This window comes from Recurvomyces mirabilis (genome assembly GCF_035927965.1).
Source record: "Recurvomyces mirabilis strain CCFEE 5264 chromosome Unknown scaffold_15, whole genome shotgun sequence".
NCBI classification, from domain to species: domain Eukaryota; kingdom Fungi; phylum Ascomycota; class Dothideomycetes; order Mycosphaerellales; family Teratosphaeriaceae; genus Recurvomyces; species Recurvomyces mirabilis.
The window spans coordinates 527,977-546,749 of record NW_027041949.1 but is presented as its reverse complement, the minus strand read 5'-3'; the positions used below and the strand labels follow the sequence as shown (position 1 = coordinate 546,749).

The 18,773-nt window shown below is 52.5% G+C and overlaps 9 protein-coding genes across 9 annotated transcripts; 5 read left to right on the top strand and 4 right to left on the bottom strand.

Moving 5' to 3' along the window:
- Window positions 1-179: 179 nt before the first annotated feature.
- LTS14_006169 (uncharacterized protein) lies at window positions 180-2,873 on the top strand (the record flags this gene model as incomplete). The annotated part of the gene is made up of 5 exons (XM_064838867.1): window positions 180-542; window positions 600-1,152; window positions 1,201-1,643; window positions 1,691-2,484; window positions 2,534-2,873. The coding sequence occupies 5 exons, from the start codon at window positions 180-182 to the stop codon at window positions 2,871-2,873; spliced, it is 2,493 nt and encodes an 830-aa protein (XP_064693692.1).
- Window positions 2,874-3,073: 200 nt separating this feature from the next.
- LTS14_006168 (uncharacterized protein) lies at window positions 3,074-4,286 on the bottom strand (the record flags this gene model as incomplete). Its single annotated transcript, XM_064838866.1, has 4 exons — window positions 3,074-3,302; window positions 3,363-3,885; window positions 3,950-4,061; window positions 4,128-4,286. The coding sequence occupies 4 exons, from the start codon at window positions 4,284-4,286 to the stop codon at window positions 3,074-3,076; spliced, it is 1,023 nt and encodes a 340-aa protein (XP_064693691.1).
- An 831-nt stretch (window positions 4,287-5,117) lies between these two features.
- On the top strand, window positions 5,118-7,283 carry PTR2_2 (peptide transporter ptr2; the record flags this gene model as incomplete). Its single annotated transcript, XM_064838865.1, has 5 exons — window positions 5,118-5,121; window positions 5,172-5,534; window positions 5,601-6,701; window positions 6,757-6,899; window positions 6,960-7,283. The coding sequence occupies 5 exons, from the start codon at window positions 5,118-5,120 to the stop codon at window positions 7,281-7,283; spliced, it is 1,935 nt and encodes a 644-aa protein (XP_064693690.1).
- A 145-nt stretch (window positions 7,284-7,428) lies between these two features.
- On the bottom strand, window positions 7,429-8,057 carry LTS14_006166 (uncharacterized protein; the record flags this gene model as incomplete). Its single annotated transcript, XM_064838864.1, has 2 exons — window positions 7,429-7,977; window positions 8,034-8,057. 2 exons carry the CDS (start codon window positions 8,055-8,057, stop codon window positions 7,429-7,431), a joined length of 573 nt encoding a protein of 190 aa, XP_064693689.1.
- A 798-nt stretch (window positions 8,058-8,855) lies between these two features.
- On the top strand, window positions 8,856-9,644 carry LTS14_006165 (uncharacterized protein; the record flags this gene model as incomplete). Its single annotated transcript, XM_064838863.1, has 3 exons — window positions 8,856-9,161; window positions 9,221-9,253; window positions 9,345-9,644. The coding sequence occupies 3 exons, from the start codon at window positions 8,856-8,858 to the stop codon at window positions 9,642-9,644; spliced, it is 639 nt and encodes a 212-aa protein (XP_064693688.1).
- A 263-nt stretch (window positions 9,645-9,907) lies between these two features.
- LTS14_006164 (uncharacterized protein) lies at window positions 9,908-10,864 on the top strand (the record flags this gene model as incomplete). The annotated part of the gene is made up of 3 exons (XM_064838862.1): window positions 9,908-10,213; window positions 10,271-10,538; window positions 10,596-10,864. The coding sequence occupies 3 exons, from the start codon at window positions 9,908-9,910 to the stop codon at window positions 10,862-10,864; spliced, it is 843 nt and encodes a 280-aa protein (XP_064693687.1).
- Window positions 10,865-11,169: 305 nt separating this feature from the next.
- LTS14_006163 (uncharacterized protein) lies at window positions 11,170-13,033 on the bottom strand (the record flags this gene model as incomplete). Its single annotated transcript, XM_064838861.1, has 2 exons — window positions 11,170-12,561; window positions 12,617-13,033. The coding sequence occupies 2 exons, from the start codon at window positions 13,031-13,033 to the stop codon at window positions 11,170-11,172; spliced, it is 1,809 nt and encodes a 602-aa protein (XP_064693686.1).
- Window positions 13,034-14,299: 1,266 nt separating this feature from the next.
- Window positions 14,300-15,649, top strand: LTS14_006162 (uncharacterized protein; the record flags this gene model as incomplete). The annotated part of the gene is made up of 1 exon (XM_064838860.1): window positions 14,300-15,649. One exon carries the CDS (start codon window positions 14,300-14,302, stop codon window positions 15,647-15,649), a length of 1,350 nt encoding a protein of 449 aa, XP_064693685.1.
- Window positions 15,650-15,780: 131 nt separating this feature from the next.
- LTS14_006161 (uncharacterized protein) lies at window positions 15,781-18,069 on the bottom strand (the record flags this gene model as incomplete). The annotated part of the gene is made up of 1 exon (XM_064838859.1): window positions 15,781-18,069. One exon carries the CDS (start codon window positions 18,067-18,069, stop codon window positions 15,781-15,783), a length of 2,289 nt encoding a protein of 762 aa, XP_064693684.1.
- Between the last annotated feature and the right edge of the window lie 704 nt (window positions 18,070-18,773).

The window sequence follows — 18,773 nt, the reverse complement described above, 5'->3', positions numbered from 1 at the left end:
AATGGCAGAAGCGAGGCGGTTGTTTCCATGACTCGTGACGCGTTCCTAGCGGCGCTAGCGTGAGGTCACTGCCCAAAACGCTCTTGCCTTCCCACCATGAACGCGACGTTTCATTCCACCTGAGCGACTCCTTGACTTGTTATTTATGGTTTATCACGCATGAAACAGATGCCACCATCATGTCCACCTTTGACGGCGTAGTCAAAGAGTTCCCAGAAATCCGAATCGACTATTTCCGCCACGGCAATGACGAGGCACAACCACCATTGGCGTACTTTCTCAGCCATGTACACTCTGACCATCTTGCTGGCCTGGAGACCTGCAAATCACCTTTCATCTATTGCTCGCCAGCAACACGAGAAATCTTGCTGAGGCTGGAGAAGTACCCACATCGCATGAATTTCGCGAAAGGGGTAATCGAGAGCAGGAAGCAGACGTATAGTCACCTGAAGAAGCTGTTGAAGCCTATCCCCCTGGACACGCCAACTACCATCGAACTGTCGCCAGGCAACAGCATCCGCGTAACTCTTCTTGACGCGAACGTAAGTGTAACATGGGACTCTATGTGACACATTACAGCATCTGACCATTGCATTCAGCATTGCATCGGCGCAGTCTGTTTCCTCGTCGAGGGTAACGGCAAAGCCATATTATATACCGGCGATGTTCGCAGCGAAGACTGGTGGGTCCGATCTTTGTGCCGTCATCCTTCCATTATACCGTACGTTCCATCAACTGGGACCATGCGGGCCCCTATCAAACCTCTTCACTGTGTCTATCTTGATACCACATTCGCGGTCAAGGACGACATATACAAGCACTTTCCTACCAAAGCAGAGGGGCTGTCAGAAATGCTTCACGCTGTAGCAAGGTATCCAAAGGGCACACTTTTCTATTTCGACTCATGGACTTTCGGCTATGAGGACGTCTGGCTCGCTCTTTCGGCTCGTCTAGGCAGCAACATACACCTGGATGATTACCGCTATAAGCTATATCTTGCACTGGCTCAAGGTGCCGAGCCTCGAGCTGCAGAAGCCGCCAAACTGATTGGTTACCATTGTGGCAATCACTTTATGCCAGGATCGCTGACTGCGAAGCAATCTCAAGTTCACAGTTGCGAGCAAGGCACATGCTTTGACATTTGGCAGCAAGGTCTGTGAGAAAGAAAGTTGTAATGTTTGCACGCTGACCATAGTTCAGACTTTGTCCGAATCACGCCAATCATCACTCGACATAACGGCCAGGACGTGGCAGAGCTGGGCGCTGGCGGAGGCAATGGGGATCTTGATGCCAAGCACGAGCTCGAGCTTGGGGACGCTGCGCTCATTGGGAACCTGATTTCATTGTGTGCAACCAGACTGCAAGACCAGCCACAGCACCAGGCCGAGGTTCTCAGCTTACTCACTGGCTTCATCACAGCAAGAACGTCATCTGTCCCAATGAACGGGTCGATTATTGCGGCAGATGCTGCACGGGTCAGCGACGACAACGACCAAGGCATGAGTATTGACGAAGCTCCATTGGACCGCATCGTGCCGATCCTTGCGAGTCTACTGGAGAGTAATAAGCAAAAGAAGGAGGACGTTTCGACTTCGATGTCGAAAGCTGAGAGGACGCGTCCGGACGGTCTGCCCAAGCATATTGTAAGTCTTCCAAATGGCGGCAACTTCTTCGTACTGATACGGCGCAGACTTTCCCATATTCACGTCACGCCTCATATTCTGAACTTTGTCTCCTCGTCGACGCATTACAGCCTGTCGACATACATCCTTGCACGGTCGACGAGCGGGCTTGGGGCGCTGAGAACTCTATGGGACACTTGTTTGGTCATCTCTACAACGAACCCATCTCTTTCTCGCATGATCAGATGATGCTGAGGAAGCGAGGTGCGCCTGAGTGTAGAGTACTGTCCACCTCGCAGCACTCTCATATGTCGCACGAAGAACAAGAACTTAAGCAGCAGCAGTTGATACGAGCGGAAGAGGACGAGCGGCGTGTGACTAACAAACATGGTAAGCAAACACAATCATTATATCGCGACCACAAGGCTCGAAAGCCTGGCTCACTTCTGGAAGGCACCAGCTGGGCTGAAAATGGTGGGAGTACAGTCTCGAAGCGCAAGTTATTCAGCCCAACGACACCAGACGCCGTAATCGACGCATTGAACATGGCTGCTTGGCCATATGTGCAGGGCTCGAAGGCCGCCTCATCCACGCATAGAGGGCAACGCCCGGGCTCTAGCGCTCTGCAGTCAGCCGATGGTGGCCACGAGCGCTCCGTTCGTCGCCGACTGCACTCACGTGGAAGCGCCAACAATCAACCGTCAGGCCGTATGTCATCGCCGCCAATATCTGGTCGTGATGTCTTGACACGGAACCGTGCTCGCGCCGCAGCTGCGGCTGAGGGTCGCAGGTTACACATTGCAGGTATGGCCCCAGGCACAACAGAAGATGATCTTTTGTCCTTCTTCCGCGATTATGACATGTAAGTAGCCTGATGTCAGTCTCTTACAAGTCTCAGCTGACAACCGTAGATGCAATGTTACCATCACTGCACCGCACGGTATCGCGACTGAGTACACGACTTACGGGTTTGTGGACCTTGGAACTTCTACCGAGGCGGACCATGCTATTGTGAGTCTAGATCGTCTGGTGCTCAATGGCGAACGTGTGGCCATCAAGCTCTCACGCGCGCCAGATTCATATGGTCGCTCCACGCGGTACTCGGGAGACTTTGATGGCCGTCAGTATACCCCTAGCGAAGCTCGATTGACCTCACGTGAGGATGCCCACGGAGCTGCTAGAAATGATTGGTCGCGAGTTGGGCTGCTGTCGACTGGCAGAGGGCATCAGATCAAGGAAGAGGAGCTTTGAGAGAGGCTCAATTAGGGAGAGGGAAGGTAAACACCCCATCAATATCCGCTTGATGCTTCATATTGCCCTCTCACCAAGCACGAGGCGGGTCGGGATACCTGGGTAAAGCCGATAGCAAGTTCATACAGTCGTCCGGACGGCAGGTATCGCAGACAATACCCGGACCAGATGCATGTACATTAACACGTAGCTCACCGGGCTTACGCTGCACTGCTACTCGGCGGTACACTGACCAGACCCTTGAGCTCCTTGTTCTTCCATTGTATTGCTTGACACAAATGAAATAGCACCTTCAGGGTAGGCATCGGCACTCCTAGCTTCTCGGCTTCTCTCAGTGGCTCACCGAGTATGTTTTCGTACTCGATGAAGTTCCCCTTGCGCGTGTCCGACAGCATACTCGGAGGCAGGTACAGGGTCACCGGATCCATTCTACGCAGCGATATTGATCAGCATATACCTGAATTCATGCTGACAATGCACTTTACTGACTCGATCATGTCGTCGACAACACTGTCTGGAAGTTCGTAGCCCGCTTTTCGAGCTACAGCAACGATCTCCTTCATCGCCGGACGAACCAGCCCTGTCACTGCGCCATCTGCAAGACGAATCCGGCCGGTGTCCAGGCCTGTGATGGCACAGATGGAGTTCAGGCATGAATTGTACACAAGCTTCCTCCAGCGTGTGTAGCCGACATTCTTGTCAACTGAGCATTGTGTCTTACCACCTGCCGAGTACCTCCGCACAAAGTCGTCCGCTGCTGCATCTTCCAGCTTAGCAGATACTTTGGGATTTCGGAATGCTCCGATGTATAGAGTATCTGGGAAGTCCTGGACGACTGTTCCCGGCTCTGGCTCATTCGCACCGATCAAGGAGACTCCGGACAGAACAATGTTGCTCTCGAACGCTCGGATCAACGGCTTCTCGATGTTCAGTCCGTTCTGAATCAGGACGATTACTGTCTTGCCTGGAGTCACGGCTGGTCTAAGTAGATCGAACAATGATGGCGGTACGTCTAAATGCGACAATCAGGATTCTTAGATAACTGCGCTAAGGTTTCGGCGCATCGCGATACTTACCCACCACATTCTTAGTCGTACAGACGATATAGTCAAACGGCCGCGAGTCTGAAGCTTGGGGGATCTCATTGACGACTATTGAAGGCTTGAATCCATTGACAGATCCGTGGTCCTGAACGGTTGATCTCAGCTATGCAATCGAGGTCGTCCAGTGACTATATCGAAGGTCTTTACTTACACACGATCTTATCTGGTAGCCCCGGGAGCTGACTGCTGCGAAATTCGATCGACAAACAACAGTGACACTTGCGTGACGGCCGGATTCGAGGTTAAGCGCTACAATTGCTCCGACACTCCCACCACCCACCAACAAGATGTCTGCCTTGGCTTCAGACATCTTCGAGGCAGCACGACAATCCAAGCTAATTGACGTGATTGTGCAGCTGTGGTGCGTGGTGGGAAGCACTCGGAACCCTTCCGATCCGATCCGCGAAGCTTGCCTAAATACTTCGAGATGCTTATCTTTATGGCACAGCACAAGCGTTCATGATTTGCGATAGTGCACCTACAGTGGCGTTTTCGTGATCATTGGGCTTACTGCAATGAGTGCGCGTTTAGGGGTGGCTCAGTGTTCGATGAAGACTTCTGAACCAAACATTCGTGGCGACCTTGATAGCGTTCCACGACCGGCCCAAGCATCAAGCATCCTAAAGCCTACTGGATCGAAGACCTGGGCAACTAAGCTAATGCATCTCTTGCGCTTTGTTCAGAGGTTCGAGAGTCGTTTTATCGCAAAGGTAGTGTAGCTTCGATGTCCTTCCTGTTTTGGAGCTGCCGATAGCTCGACATCCTACCTTGCAATGGTATCAGCGATGTTGTACGCAAGCCCTCCGCCATGTTCTGCAACGGAAGCAGGGTGGGAAAGGTTTTCTATGCTATCGTACCTGCTCGCCCATCATTGGCTAGCACATGCGTGCCGCAATACCGGTGCAGGAGTTCTGACGCCCGCGGAGGATACTTGCAATCTTTGCGACGGCTGGCAATGGCACAAGCGCACGCCATTGATCCAGCGCCTGGCGATTGTACGCAAGCTGCACGCTGATCAGCATGGTTACATCGCGTGACCTTGCCCGTATCGCTTGGACCGTACTCTGATGATAACACTGTTATATGCTCGAGACCTTGCAGTCTTCGAGATAGTCGAGACGTCTGCTAAATCTTTCACAACATGTGTAAGAAGATTCTGCTGCGAATTTTATGATAGCATGCTGACTATCCATAGCGGGCATATCTGGCGGTGAGCTTACCGTGGACATCATTGCGACACGCATACCTCCAGAAGTAGCAAACCCACATGGCCGCAACAGCTTTGCTCTCGACGATGGTATCGCCACACCAGATCCAGGGTATGCAAAACGTGCCAGTGTTGTGGATGTCGAGGCCCAAGGAGAGCGCAGCCCCGGTGTCGTAGAGCGCGAAACATATCCTCCGCCGACTGAGGAGGAAGCGAAGACACTACGCAAGGTTGCCGGGAGTATACCAGCGACAGCCTACTTGCTGTGTATCGTTGAGTTCTCGGAGCGCGCGTCCTACTATGGTGTTCAAACAATCTTCTCAAATTTCATGCAATTCCCGTTACCAGCAGGTATGCCATCTCACATCTACAAGGCCTACTACGTTCGCAGATCATGCTGACCACGTGATACTGCAGGTGGACCAGGTACTGGTGCTGTGCCACCAGGCACCGAAGAGACGGCCGGAGCATTGGGCAAAGGCGAGCAGTTTTCGGTAGCTTTTGGCCTTGTCTTCACCTTCCTGGCGTACCTCATACCGATATATGGAGCCTGGGTAGCAGATGCTCAGCTCGGCCGCTACAAGGTCATTCTCATTGGGGTCCTCATATGCGGCGTCGCGCACATTATCATGATTTGTGGCGCCATACCCTCTGTTCTCCAGGCCGGTAAAGGCATCGCTCCATTCATGATATCGCTTTTCACTCTGGCCATCGGCGCCGGTCTCTTCAAGCCCAATGTAGCTCCCACAATTCTGGACCAGTATCAGCACCAGCGGCCATGGGTCAAGACTCTCAAGTCTGGTGAAAAGGTCATCGTGGACCCCGAGACGACCATACAGCGCATTATGCTGCTCTTCTATGCGCTAGTCAATGTCGGAGCGTTTTACGCGCTTGCTACGACCTATGCTGAGAAGTATATTGGCTACTGGCTTGCATTTCTACTACCAGGAATAATATACTTCTTGCTTCCCAGCCTCCTTTGGTACCTCAACAACAAATTGATCAAAAGACGTCCAGACGGATCTGTCCTTGGCAAAGTGTGGAAGATTTCTACTATGGCTATCAAGAAGAACAAGCTCATGTTCTGGAAGGCCGACTTCTGGGATGCCGCAAAGCCTTCTGTTCTAGCGCAAAGTGGCACTGCAGCTTCTGGGTCGAAAGAAGTTTATTGGACGGACAAGGACGTGGATGACGTCCGCCGTACCATGACAGCTTGTGCCATCTTCCTCTACTTTCCTATCTACAACATCAACGACGGCGGTATTGGCTCGGTATCTACCTCTCAAGGTGCAGCCATGTACACTGGCTCTGCGCCCAACGATCTGTTGAATAATTTCAACCCTTTGGCGATCATTGTGACCATTCCGATCTTATCATACGTCGTCTATCCTGCTCTCAGGAAATACAACATCAAATTCGGCAGGATCGACCGGATTACTGTTGGATTTATCTGCGCGATTCTGAGCGGTGTGGCTGGATCTCTCATCCAGTGGAAGATCTACGACACATCACCTTGTGGTACGATAGCTTCGACGTCTTCAGACATTTACAAGTCATTGACAATGTTTCGCAGGATATTACGCTTCCAACTGCACGGTCGGCAACGAGGTATCACCAATCTCAATCTGGGCACAGATCAGTTTATACACGCTGGGCGCCTGGAGTGAGTGCTTTGCGAATGTGACCGCTTACGAGCTTGCATATGCTAGGTCTCCTGTAAGTATTGGAAGGACCCCTGGCTCTTGCTCACCCCAACCATCTGCTAACATTCCATAGGAAGGAATGAAAGCTCTGACCACGGCCATATTTCTCCTCATGAACGCTCTGGCAAGCGCCCTTGGACTCATACTCACACCGGCAATAGTCGATCCGCACCTGATATGGGTTTGGGCAGGCCCAACAATCGCCTTGACGGTACAGACGGTCATCTTCTACTTCCGGTATCGCAAGTTCAACGACGACGACTTCATGATCTATGAGGAGAAACCGACCTTTTCCGACAAGGATCTATTTCACGAGGAGCACGCAGGTGTACCAGAGACCATCAGCGAGGAAGCTGAAATACCCGACAACAGCGAGAAGACGATCAACAAGGCTTGAGGACCTTGAGATGCTTGCCGCTCTTTTTGAAGTGAAAGGAACAAGATGCTACGCGTGAGACTATGCGTGAGACTCGACTGGTAGGCTATGAAGCTGATATGAAGGATCTGTTGGGCGTTCGTGCTATCGCTAAGCAGCACACCCCTCATTCAAGGTAGAAAACCCGTCTGAACGCGCACATGTCATCATACACACAGAATTCCGGTTTGCCCAGCTCGAAGGTCCTAGTCATCACTTCCCGCCAAGTCCGAAAGCACTCTCGTATGCTAGCTTCTTCCTGTGCAGTGAGTGGTCGCAGTGTGTAAGCCAGAGCCATATGCCACGAATATGTGTCGTGGCCGGGGTGACGCATCTTAAGGATCTCGCTGAGACGGTCCCGAAAGTCCCGCATGATGGGATCACGTCCTTCATCTGGTCGGAGAGTCAGGCCCAAGCCGTCCAGGACGGGCTCGTTGCCATAGACCGTCATGCGTCCCACGCCAGAGTTGAGGCTGTGCTCAAAGTTGGCAAGTCTTGTTGCCAGATGTGCGTGACAGACGTTGAGCGATGTATTGAGTGCGAGATCGCCAGGATAGGAGTTCCGTTGGCGGATCTGATCGGTGACACACTCGTACAAAGTCATATGCCAGCTACTAGAAGGCAAGAAGGAGAAGGCCGCAGACAATTCGTGGCCCTGCAAGATGTCGACGAGTTCCTGGAGATCGTGTCGGAATGGGCTGTCCGAAGTTAAGTGGGCCATAACAGTATTACCTGGAAAGTAAAGGACTGTGCCATCTGGGGAGAACTTGTGGCCGATCCAGCGTGGGTAGAGATGGTGAGGGAAGTCGGCCTTTGGTATTGGCTCGATGCGCTCGACTACTATGTGCTCTAAGGGAGAGCCCATTACTGACATGGACTTCAGTCATATTCAATATAGCAGATCGCTCTGAGTAATGGTGAAAGGAGAGAAGACGGGTGAGCTATTGCTCTATCTACTTATACCGTCAGTGGTCCTGTCCTCGTTGCCGAGCTCTGCGTACAGACCGGGTCCGTCAGCCACGAATGCATTGTTCAGAACGAGAGCAGGACCACGCGGTCATCCAGTAGTATTGCCATGCAGGTGAAGAAGATCCTGCAGGTCGTCTCTGGTCGCTGGACGAATGAGGATGGCCAAGGAGTCCGATGCCAATCTGGAGCCGAGACTGATCTCTCTCAAGGCAAGCAGACTCTCCGGCTATAATTGTTTCAGTTTCGAACCATCCGACTTCTGTAAGACTGCGTCGAGGATGGGGGAACGATGCAACGACTTTACTGGCCGGAAGTCCCTGTCCCTGTAATCAGAGTTTCAGAACGGGGAAGGTGTCGCTTATAGATAACGGGATCGGCTCGAGATAAGAAGCTCTTATACCTCAGTATACCTCCTCCTTCTTCGTCCATGCAACCTCACCAATCGTGAATCGTCAAGGAGGCACGCATGGATGTGAGTATATTGGCCAAGGTCACGGCAATGCGGGCGTCGAACGGAGCTGCCTTCAATATATATATCCATAGTCCCAGCCTTGTCGACTGTCGAGATACCGAAGATCGCTCATAATGGCCCCTGGCATCCCAACTCACAGTACTACGATTGACAGAGAGCTTTCCTCCATGCACAATGCTGGTGCCAGCGAGAGGCTACTGGACGACGCCGAAGATGTCACCCGCAAGGAGCATGAACTTACTTTCTGGGCTGGTATCAAGCTGTATCCTTGGGCAGTGGCCTGGTCCATGACCATGTCGACAACACTTGTGATGGACGGCTACGATTTCAAGCTGATCGGCAGTCTGTTCGCTCAACCACAGTTTGCAAAGGCATACGGCCAAAGACAAGCAAACGGCAAATACCAGATTCCCGCTGCTGTAAGTATTAGTGCAACACACATGATAGGTAACACTTTGTGACTGAGCCATTCTTACAGTGGCAGACCGGTCTCAATAATGGGAGCAACGTGGTAAGTAACCAAAATTCAACATCCACGGACTTCCCTGATTCTGTCGTTGAGGTATACCGAGCAGCTGACAAGGTCTCCTCCGTACTTATAGGGTCAGATGATCGGACTCCTGATCGCAGGCTTCATCGTTGATAGGCTAGGCTTTCGCAAGACAATGATCTCGGCACTCTGTATTGTGCCCTGCCTCATCTTCTTGCAATTCTTTGCGAAGAGTCTCGCTCAGCTAGAAGCTGCTCAAGTCTTGATGGGCAAGTCTCCGAACGCAGCCGGGGCTTTGCGAAAGTACTCTCGTGCTGACTCGGCTGCTCAGGCATTCCCCTTGGGCTGTTCCAGACTGTTACCTGCGTATACGCAGTCGAGATTTTACCAGTATGTCTCGGTGCTTACTTGACGAGCTATATTAGCGGCTGCTGGGTATTTGGACAGCTCATCTCAGCTGGTGTCCTCAGAGGTACACTTCACCTTGATGCACCATGGGCATACCGTGTCCCTTTCGCCACGCAGTAGGTCTACCAAGAGAACAATCTTCGGCACGAGCTGACTTTTCAAAGATGGTTCTGGCCTCTCCCGCTACTCGTAGCAGCTGTCTTCGCGCCCGAGTCACCATGGTATCTAGTCCGACACAATCGCCTTGAGCAAGCCAAGCACTCAATCATGCGCCTTGCATCGACCGAGAAAGATCCCGCCTTCAACGTGGACAAGGAGATAGCTTTGAGGGTCCTTACTACCCAGCACGAGCGCCAGCAGAACGCCGAGATCAGCTTTCTTTCTTGTTTTAGAGGTACTGATCTTCGACGTACGCTGATCGTGATGGGTTGCTACTGTATCACTGTGCTTTCTGGCAGTACCGTGAGGGCATATGCTACATACTTCTTCCAACAAGCTGGGCTGGACACGGAACAGAGCTTCAACATGTCGATTGGGTTGTACGCGCTTGGGCTTCTTGGTCTGCTTGGCACGGTATGTCGATCTGAAATCATGTCAATGTGGGTCGTTGTGTATTCTGACCATGAATAGTGGCTACTCATGCCGTACTTTGGTCGACGCACGATCTTCTTCTGGGGCCAAGCAGTGCAGACAGTCCTGCTACTGATCGTTGGTGGTCTTGGCGTAGCTCAACGCCACGCTTCGAAGTCAGACAGCAGTCTGGCCTGGGCGATCGGTCTATTGCTTCTTCTGTCTTCCTTCGTCGCCAATCTCGCCATCTCGCCAATTCTGTACGCCCTGGTTTCAGAAATACCATCATCACTGCTGAGGAACAAATCAGTCGTCCTAGCACGTTTCAGTAAGTCGTAGCATTCTCACTTCACCTTGACGGGATCCGAACCTGATCTATCACCAGGCTATGCGGTACTCAACGTCGTCGCCAATGTGATCACACCATACCAGCTCAATCCGTCAGCTTGGAATTGGAGAGCATCCGCAGATCTGTTTTGGGCCGGAGCTTGTCTGCTGGGAACAGTCTTCACATACTTCTCCGTGCCCGAACCAAAAGATCGTACGATCGCCGAGCTTGATCTACTGTTTGAGAGGGGCGTGTCGGCAAGGGAGTTTGCCGACACGGAGGTGTCGGTTCGCGACATCGTTGATGGGGCTGAGAAGCTTGAGTAATGGGACGTTAGCATCGAGACATACAAGAATCGGAAGTCGCTGGGACAATGCTACGATCCTGTGATACAGTAGGCATCGTTACGCTGACATTGTCTACCATGGTGTCTGCATTCATTGCTCAATCGTGTGCATTCGTTGTAGGCCTATATCTATACAGTCTCATTGATCACATCACCTTGCTAGGCCTTACACTGGGAGATGCACCGAGTTCCGTCGTCCTCTCCTTCCCCGCAATGTAGATGACCACCGAGTCTGTGGTACGTCTGGTCACAGTGGTGTGCCTCGCAGGAGATTCTGGCTCATGCCTAAGAACCACCTCTCCCATCAGCAGCCGCGATCTGCCTTGCAGCCATGTGCGCCACAGCATAGACCTGAGCCTGCTGATGCACGTTGGTCGGATACGGGAAGACACTTGCGTCCACCACTCTCAATCCCTGAACTCCTTTGACCCTAAAGCCAGAATCCAGAACCGTACCCAAGGCGCAGCTTCCCGTCGGATGGTGGTAGGACTGTGCGCCTCTCGGAATCGACGCTTTGATATCTTCATCGGATATGACGTGACTGCCAGGGTAGATCTCGCGAACAATGAGGTCAGAGAGCAGGGGCGAAGCGAGAACATCCCGCATGCGCTTAAAGCCATACAGGATCGCATTCAAGTCGCCGGCAGAGCCGAAATAGTTGGTGTCGATGAGTGGGAAGGCGAAGGGATCCGTTGAGTTCAAGCGTACGGTGCCTGAAGCTTCGGGCTGGACAAGTGCAACCCAGATTGTCATGGCCTTTGTCGCGGAGTCGGCGGTGTCTGCGATGAGGGCAATGTTGGCATATTGGATTTGCAGTTGTCCGCGGTCGGCTGGTAGAGAGCGATGGAATTCGTTCTCGGGTCCAGGAATGGCAGAGTCGGGAATACGGAGGACGGAAAACGAGCTCGCAGGTGCGTTGGCTAGAGGTCCGGTATGCGTGTCGTACCACTCTTTAGTGATGTCGGACAGGTACGTAGTATTCTGCCACTCGGACAGTGTGTACACAGAGTCTGCCACCTCGATCTCGATTGAGGCGTAATTGTGATCGTAGAGGTTGGAGCCGATGGCAGGCTGGTCGACCAAGACCGGGATGTTTAGGCTCTTGAGGTGATCGGCTGGGCCAATACCAGAGAGCATCAGCAGCTTCGGTGTAGCGATTGCTCCGGCGCTAAGGATGATCTCCTTCGCAGTCACAGTACGCTTAGTGTTGCCGTTGGCTGTATCGGCAAAGGTGACCGACGTTGCTTTCTTCCCGATCATATTGATCTTGGTGACATAGGCGCTGTGCTGGATGTGCAAGTTCGACCTTCCGGCTGCTGGAACACCAAAAGCAGGGTAGGCATATGATCTTCGACGCTCATCTGGCGTGATAAGCTCAAGACCATATGATACACCAATGCCTGTTCCGTCGTTGAAGTCGACCTGTGGAAGATCAAGTACAGTGCGGAGGGCGTTGTTGAAGCTCGGATCGAACCCATCAAGCGTCAGAGCACGTGTGAGGTTCAGTGGACCTTTGCCGTAAGCAGTCGCACTGATGACTTGACCATCATCCCAGTTTGGCGCGATGGCATTCGGCTTGAGCTGCGTCGTGGCCTCGAAGTCGTTAATGAGGTTCTCCCAAGCAAGACCAGAGTTACCAGAGACATTGGCCCACTGGTCGAAGACGGACTTGGCTCCCTGTGAAATGTTAGCGAAGTACTTTACATATGGTCAGAGAGACTGCATTGCTTACTCTGTTGTAGTTCATGTAGTTGACACTTGTGCCGCCACCAAGACCGAAGCCTTGAGCAAGATGTGGTGCCAGCCCACCTAGCGCCTTCTGCGGGGTGACATAGTAGTTCCAGGTCTGCTTGGAGAACTCGTTATTGCCAGCAAAGCCAGGAATATACACGTTCTCGACACCGGAAGTATCCTGCCCAGCTTCGAGCAGCAGGACATTAGTGCCGCATTGAGTGGAGAGGGTGTTGGCAAGGACGAGACCAGACGGACCACCGCCCACGATAATGTAGTCGTAGGCAGCGTTAATATCGTCGCAAGGTCTCGAAGCGTACTTGCACTGTGAGGTTGGCGCGGCATTTGAGGGCGTGCTGATCAGCAACAACGCTGCCGCGAATGCCGTGCACAGCTGAGCTGCCGTCGAGGACAACATGGTTGGTGCTAGATGGTCGGCGTTGAGCCAGAGAAAGGGTATGGTGTGAGACGATTGGTTGAGATGGCTGTTGATGAAGCCAAGTTCTGGTGAGAGCGGATCGATTGAGATGGTTGGATGTAGGTGTAGGAACAAAAGTACCAGGAGTGTTGATGATGGTTCGGAGGCTCGGAGGAAGAACTGCATCTATGTGTTTTTGAGATTGAAGCAGAAGCTTCTCCGGAGACATTCGGTCAGGTGAACGCCGTGTTTCAAGCTCCTCGAGCGTACCTTCTACTTGTGAACAAAGCATTTGCGGCGAGCAAGCATCCAGGGTCTCCCATCCAAGCTCTCGGTCGTGTCTTCTGAATTTGATTGGAGCCTTTGCGCGGAGCGGGCATGCACGGCTCAGTTATTGATTTTTTCAAGCGTCCCTGCTCGTTTCGGACGCAGTCTCGCGCATACTACGGTTAAAGGAAAGGTGTGGTTTTTGCCAAGACTAGGTTATAGCGTTGGTCTTTTCCTCGAGAATGTAGTATAGAGGAATCGACGCCTATATAGCCTATGAGGGCGAATTTACCTCTTCTATAAGGCCACTGGTGTGTGTTGAAGCCAATATAATGCCTAGGAAATGATGATGATTCATCGAGCATTCACCTCACCGACAACATGATGCGAAGGAAATGTACCATCCTTCTTCGAGGCCGCAGTCCTGCTTGAGAGGTATCCTGGCTCAATGTGCTGAGGGTTGAATGCTTGAGGCAGACTGAGATTCAATTAGTGGTATGTAGAAGGGGAGATGGAAAAGAAGAAGTAAATGTAGTGTGTATGGACGCCGTGCAGATGAAAAGGCTTGGCAGGCTCACTGTTGCCCAGCACGTGGCGATCCTTTGTCCATATCGCCTTCGCTTGCTGCTGCTTGCTCGCGGCGCCGCACCACAAGCTGATGGTGCCAAGCCACAATCTGGTTTGTCTGTTATGGCTATGCCACACAGGAACGATACTTCATACAGAGGCCGTGTGCGGACCGGGTGTCTTGCGTGTCGCGCTGCAAAAGTCCGCTGTGACGAGCAGCACCCAGTCTGCAAACGCTGTACAAGACAGCACAAAACTTGTGTCTACAACAAGCGCCATGTCAAAAGCGGACACAGAAGATGCCATCGTACAGACACCATCACGAGCACTGGTGGGCCGACGCCGTCAACTGGTCCTTCGGCGCAAGATGTCATTCACGGCTCGCCACCATCAATACCACTCCATTTCGACAGCAGTGTAGCGTACCGTCCCATGCGTGAATCGATAAGCGCTTCGGCGTGCTCAGCGCTATCCGAGCGGCCACTGCCGTCGGTTCTCTCGCCTTTGATAGCAGAGAACATCTACCTATGTACCACGATTGACTACCTTGCCGCGATTGATGGAGTCCAGTCGTACTCCCACTTTCGTGACAAGTTCGAGTCACCTTTTATTACGCCCTATGATCCGGCGAACTGGAGGACATTCAAGCTTTGTGTATTGGAAGTCGTGACCCGCGATTCGACAGTAGCAGCAGCGACCACGGCAGCAGAGGCAGCTCATAAGGCACGCGTCAGTTGCTTGCCACACGCTCAACCACTCATTCTGTATGCAGCGGCATGCGAGGAGTTCAGGAGTAGGCTTGTAAAGTACAACGATGTGAAGGACTTCGATCAGATCTTGCTGGCGCTGTTCTTGCTGATCTTGGTGGAAATGATGCTACCTGATGAGACTTCAGCAGGGCTTTTGAATACGGAAAGTGGCGTCTTAGCGATCACAATCAAAGAATACCTTGCTCGCGATTCAGCTTCCCCCTTATGTTTGCGCCTGATGTCATGGCTCTTGATCTGCCACGGCGCTGCAAGACGCTCAGGCAACCGAGGGCTGCTCTCCTCAGACCTTCGATCACTCTTCGTTGCCGTGATCGAACCGCACCATCCCCTACCGTCGCTCCAAGCAGCAAGCAACACAGAAGCAGATGGCATCCTTCTGAGCACTCTATCCGAGTCCCTCTTTATCTATTTCGCCCGCACACAAATGCTATCAGCCGAAGTAGCCGAGCTCTCGCACTACCACCGCAGTCGAACAACCGGAGCCGACCAGGAAGAGGTCAGCATCCTCATGTTGGACATCAAAGCACAACTCGAGAGGCTTTGGCAGGACCGGCCAGCACTTATGCGCCACAGACCGGAAGATCTCTACGCCCAATTCAACTCAACCTCAATAGTCACATTATTTGGTCTGCTAAGCACACTATCCAACCTAGTCTACCACACCGAGCTCGTGGAGATTGGCCGGAATCTCTCCCACGAACAGGGTATTACAATCGAAGCTTGGCAGCATCTCTGCGAAATGCGGCAGATCATAGAGGGTTCGTCGAAGCTGCACGGCACCCACCCAGCATTCCTCCGCGCCCTGCTACTTGTTGCCATCGAAAGTCCGCTCGGCGAAGACTCGACATGGGCAGTTGCGGAGATGCGTAAGATACACGATCCGCTCTGCTACTCTGAATTCTTCGCGAACTTCAGCGAGGGACTGGCGGATGCACAGCGGCGAGTCGGGAGACGGGTGACAACGAGATGGTTCAGCATGAGGACTTTTGGTTTGCAATTGCCCTTCCTGTGAAATGGTTTAGTAGATGATGTGTCAATCTCGATTCGGTTGCATATCTATCCAGACAGATCTCCTAACGCTATGCCAGAAAGGGGGTATTCCAAAACATTCAACACCGAACACAGACACCAAACAGCTCAAGATTACGCCACCTCCTGCCGACCACGACTCATGGTCCTAGCCAACCTAATCCGGCCATCCTCCTCTTCGGCCATCCAATTCTCCTCCCCAGGCAACAGAACCGCCTTATCGATAGCAACAGGCAGTCCACGATGTCGTCCTCTCAGCATGACCGCGCACAAGATCAGCTTGCTGAGGGTGCTCCAACTTCCACAAAAGCTATACGCGGCCCATGGAACACCAACGCTAATACCGACACATCCGTATGCAGAAACGATCTCGAAGATGAAGTTGAAGACGCTGAAGACCGCTGGTTGTGCGACGAAGTCAGGGTTCTCGATGATCAAGATCAAGAAGAGAGCCAGCACAATCCACCACGCATCATGGGCGAGCTGAGCGCGGAGCTGTTGGCGGACGAAATGGGAGTTCGTTTCGGCTGGTCTATTACTTCGTCCAGTGATGATCGCATCATGGAGTGTAAGCGCTCTGCGGAGGAAGCCGGGACGAGCAGAACGTGAAGATTTGGCGTCCGCATCGTTCTCTTTCTTCTCTTGCTCTTCATACTGGTCTTCAGCATATATACCCAGCGAACGCTCCTCGTAGACGTTACTGTTGCGGATCGTGATCAGGACTGGGTAGGCGGAGATATACATCATAACGACGTAGAGGAATTGTAGACTGATCCGCAGGCTGGGTAGAGCAACCACATAAAAGCCGCCACTTCGCACGGCGAACGCTTGGAATAAGCCGTCAATGACCCGCATGTTGGTCGGCAGTGTGCTGTTGAGTGCTGAGTTGCGGATGTTCAGGATCTCGAAAGCAGCCCAATCTGTGCCATTCAACACAACCACAGACATTAGCAGCCACCAGGTATGCTGGCTAGGAAAGAGATTGGTATAGCAGCGTCTCGGGTGATCCAGCAAGAAACGCAGTGTCTTGGCTCGCTCCTCCCACTCAGCACCAACGAAATACTTTGTTTCGACCATCCTCCACATGCACCAGACGATGAGGCGCAAAAAGACTGGGAAGCAAGTGTTACCTGCTAATATCAGGAGACTCATGGTGATGAGGAGGTAGTATGCATCCTGGAAAGCTGTCATGTTCGCATCCAGAGGACTCATGCCAGAGTTATTGAAAGCTGAGACGGCATTGAAGGCACCCACCCACCAAGGGTTCAGACCGTTCGAGCGCGCAGTATCTGCTCGGTAGTTTGCGACCCATGCTGCGCATGCGACCGAGCCGAGCAATTGCCACAGGACGAAGTATGCTGGTACCAGCCAAGCTAGAAGCGATACAGCACGATACTCGTAGCCACCAAGCTTCTCGCGTTCTTTCTCACTGAGACCATGGAACTGGCTATTGCGCGCCAGCCAGCCGCTGAAGTCTTTGTAATGACGTCCTGTAGGGAAGGGCTGAAGTTCTGGTCGCTCCTGAGAAAGGGAAGCTCGAAGAGGCGACTGCGGTCCGAGGCTGGAAGATGGTCGTGCTCCAACCCCTTGCATGTTGAATAAATTGCTGTTCCGTCGCCGCTTTACAGGAAGAGGCTGTTGGCCGGGTGTTTGCGCACTGAAACGCGTGTCACCGGCGAATGTTATTCCTCGATGCGGTGAAGTTGCTGATGGGTCTTCTGGCAGTATATCCGGACTCGGGAGTTCATCGTCCATTTCAGGACCACCACGTCGACCCGGAGGTGTTAGATCCCGTTCTGCACTATAATCGTGCGCTCCGTCCCGGTCGTGCGTTCCATCCAAAGAGCTATACGGCTCTACTTTCTCGGTACTTTCCTCCTTGCTATGTTCGGCGGAGCCCTCCTGATCGGTGTCCTCTCTCTTCTCTTGAGTCTCGGAAGTCTCACTTCGCTGCAAGTCCCCGGACCTTCTTCCTCGCGTCCACGTCCTGATTCGTGAGCGACTCCTGCTGCGACCACGCCGTCTCTTGCGCTCCTCTATGATATCTTTGAACTTCCTTTCAAACGTAGCCTTCCTGACCAAGACAACCCAGCCCGAGACCCAGATGGCGCTACCCAGCATGATCAAGAAGAAGAGTATGATCTGCTGGAAAGAATTCAGCTCGCTGAGGTTGACGGTATTGAGACCGGCCTCTGTCATGGCTGACACGCACAAGAACAGGCTGTCTGTAAAGGAGACCTTGTAGTCGGTATTGCTGCCCCAGAATATTATGGCAAAAAGTAGACATGTTGCGAAGAAATAGATGTAGTGTATTGTTATGAAATTCAGAGGTGGTAGCTGTCGCCGTACGAAGCGTAGGGGTCTTTTGAAAGGTCCAAGACTAGGCATCTTGATTCCAGCCATCGTGAGGATATATCGGTCGGATCCCAATCACTCCTGGTTATCGTCTGATGTCCTATGCTCTCCTCTCGCACCCAGGCATGTCCAGCCAGAGTGTTCGATTGCTTATGTGCGAGCCGCTGATCCAGCTACGCGTCCAGGGAATCGTCCGATATTCTTCAGCCTGATGTAGCATTATGAAGGCTCCTTCGACTCGACATTGAAGTGTTGGTGGGAACCTACGTGTCGGACAAGCAAGGTCTACTTAGCCTAGCAGGTGAGACCTCTTGCTGTCTGCAATGATCAGTCGCGTTCGGCAGGGAATTGGAAGAGATGACGGCAAGTCACAGCACAGCCGCAAAACGGCAAGCCTTCGCTCCGACCCGCTGTCTGAGCCACAACCATAATGGCGGATCGGGTTCAGAAGGTAAAGAATCTCACCTCACCTCGTTCTCGTTTTCTCCTGCTCATATCGTGCTTCATGTACGGCCTGATTGACGACTGTATACTTGCGATCTCCATGATCACTGCCAAGTGTTGGACTCGGATTTGGTCGCGAATACGGCCGCTTGGAGAATGCCGCAAGCAATCTTAGCGATGCACAGCCTGATCGCAAGCCTTGCCAACGTAATTTAGACATTGGGGGCCACGAGATCCGCAGGATGGCCAATCAAATCATCAAATTAAGTGCTATTAGCGGAACGCGCACAACTCTGCCGTGCTCGCGG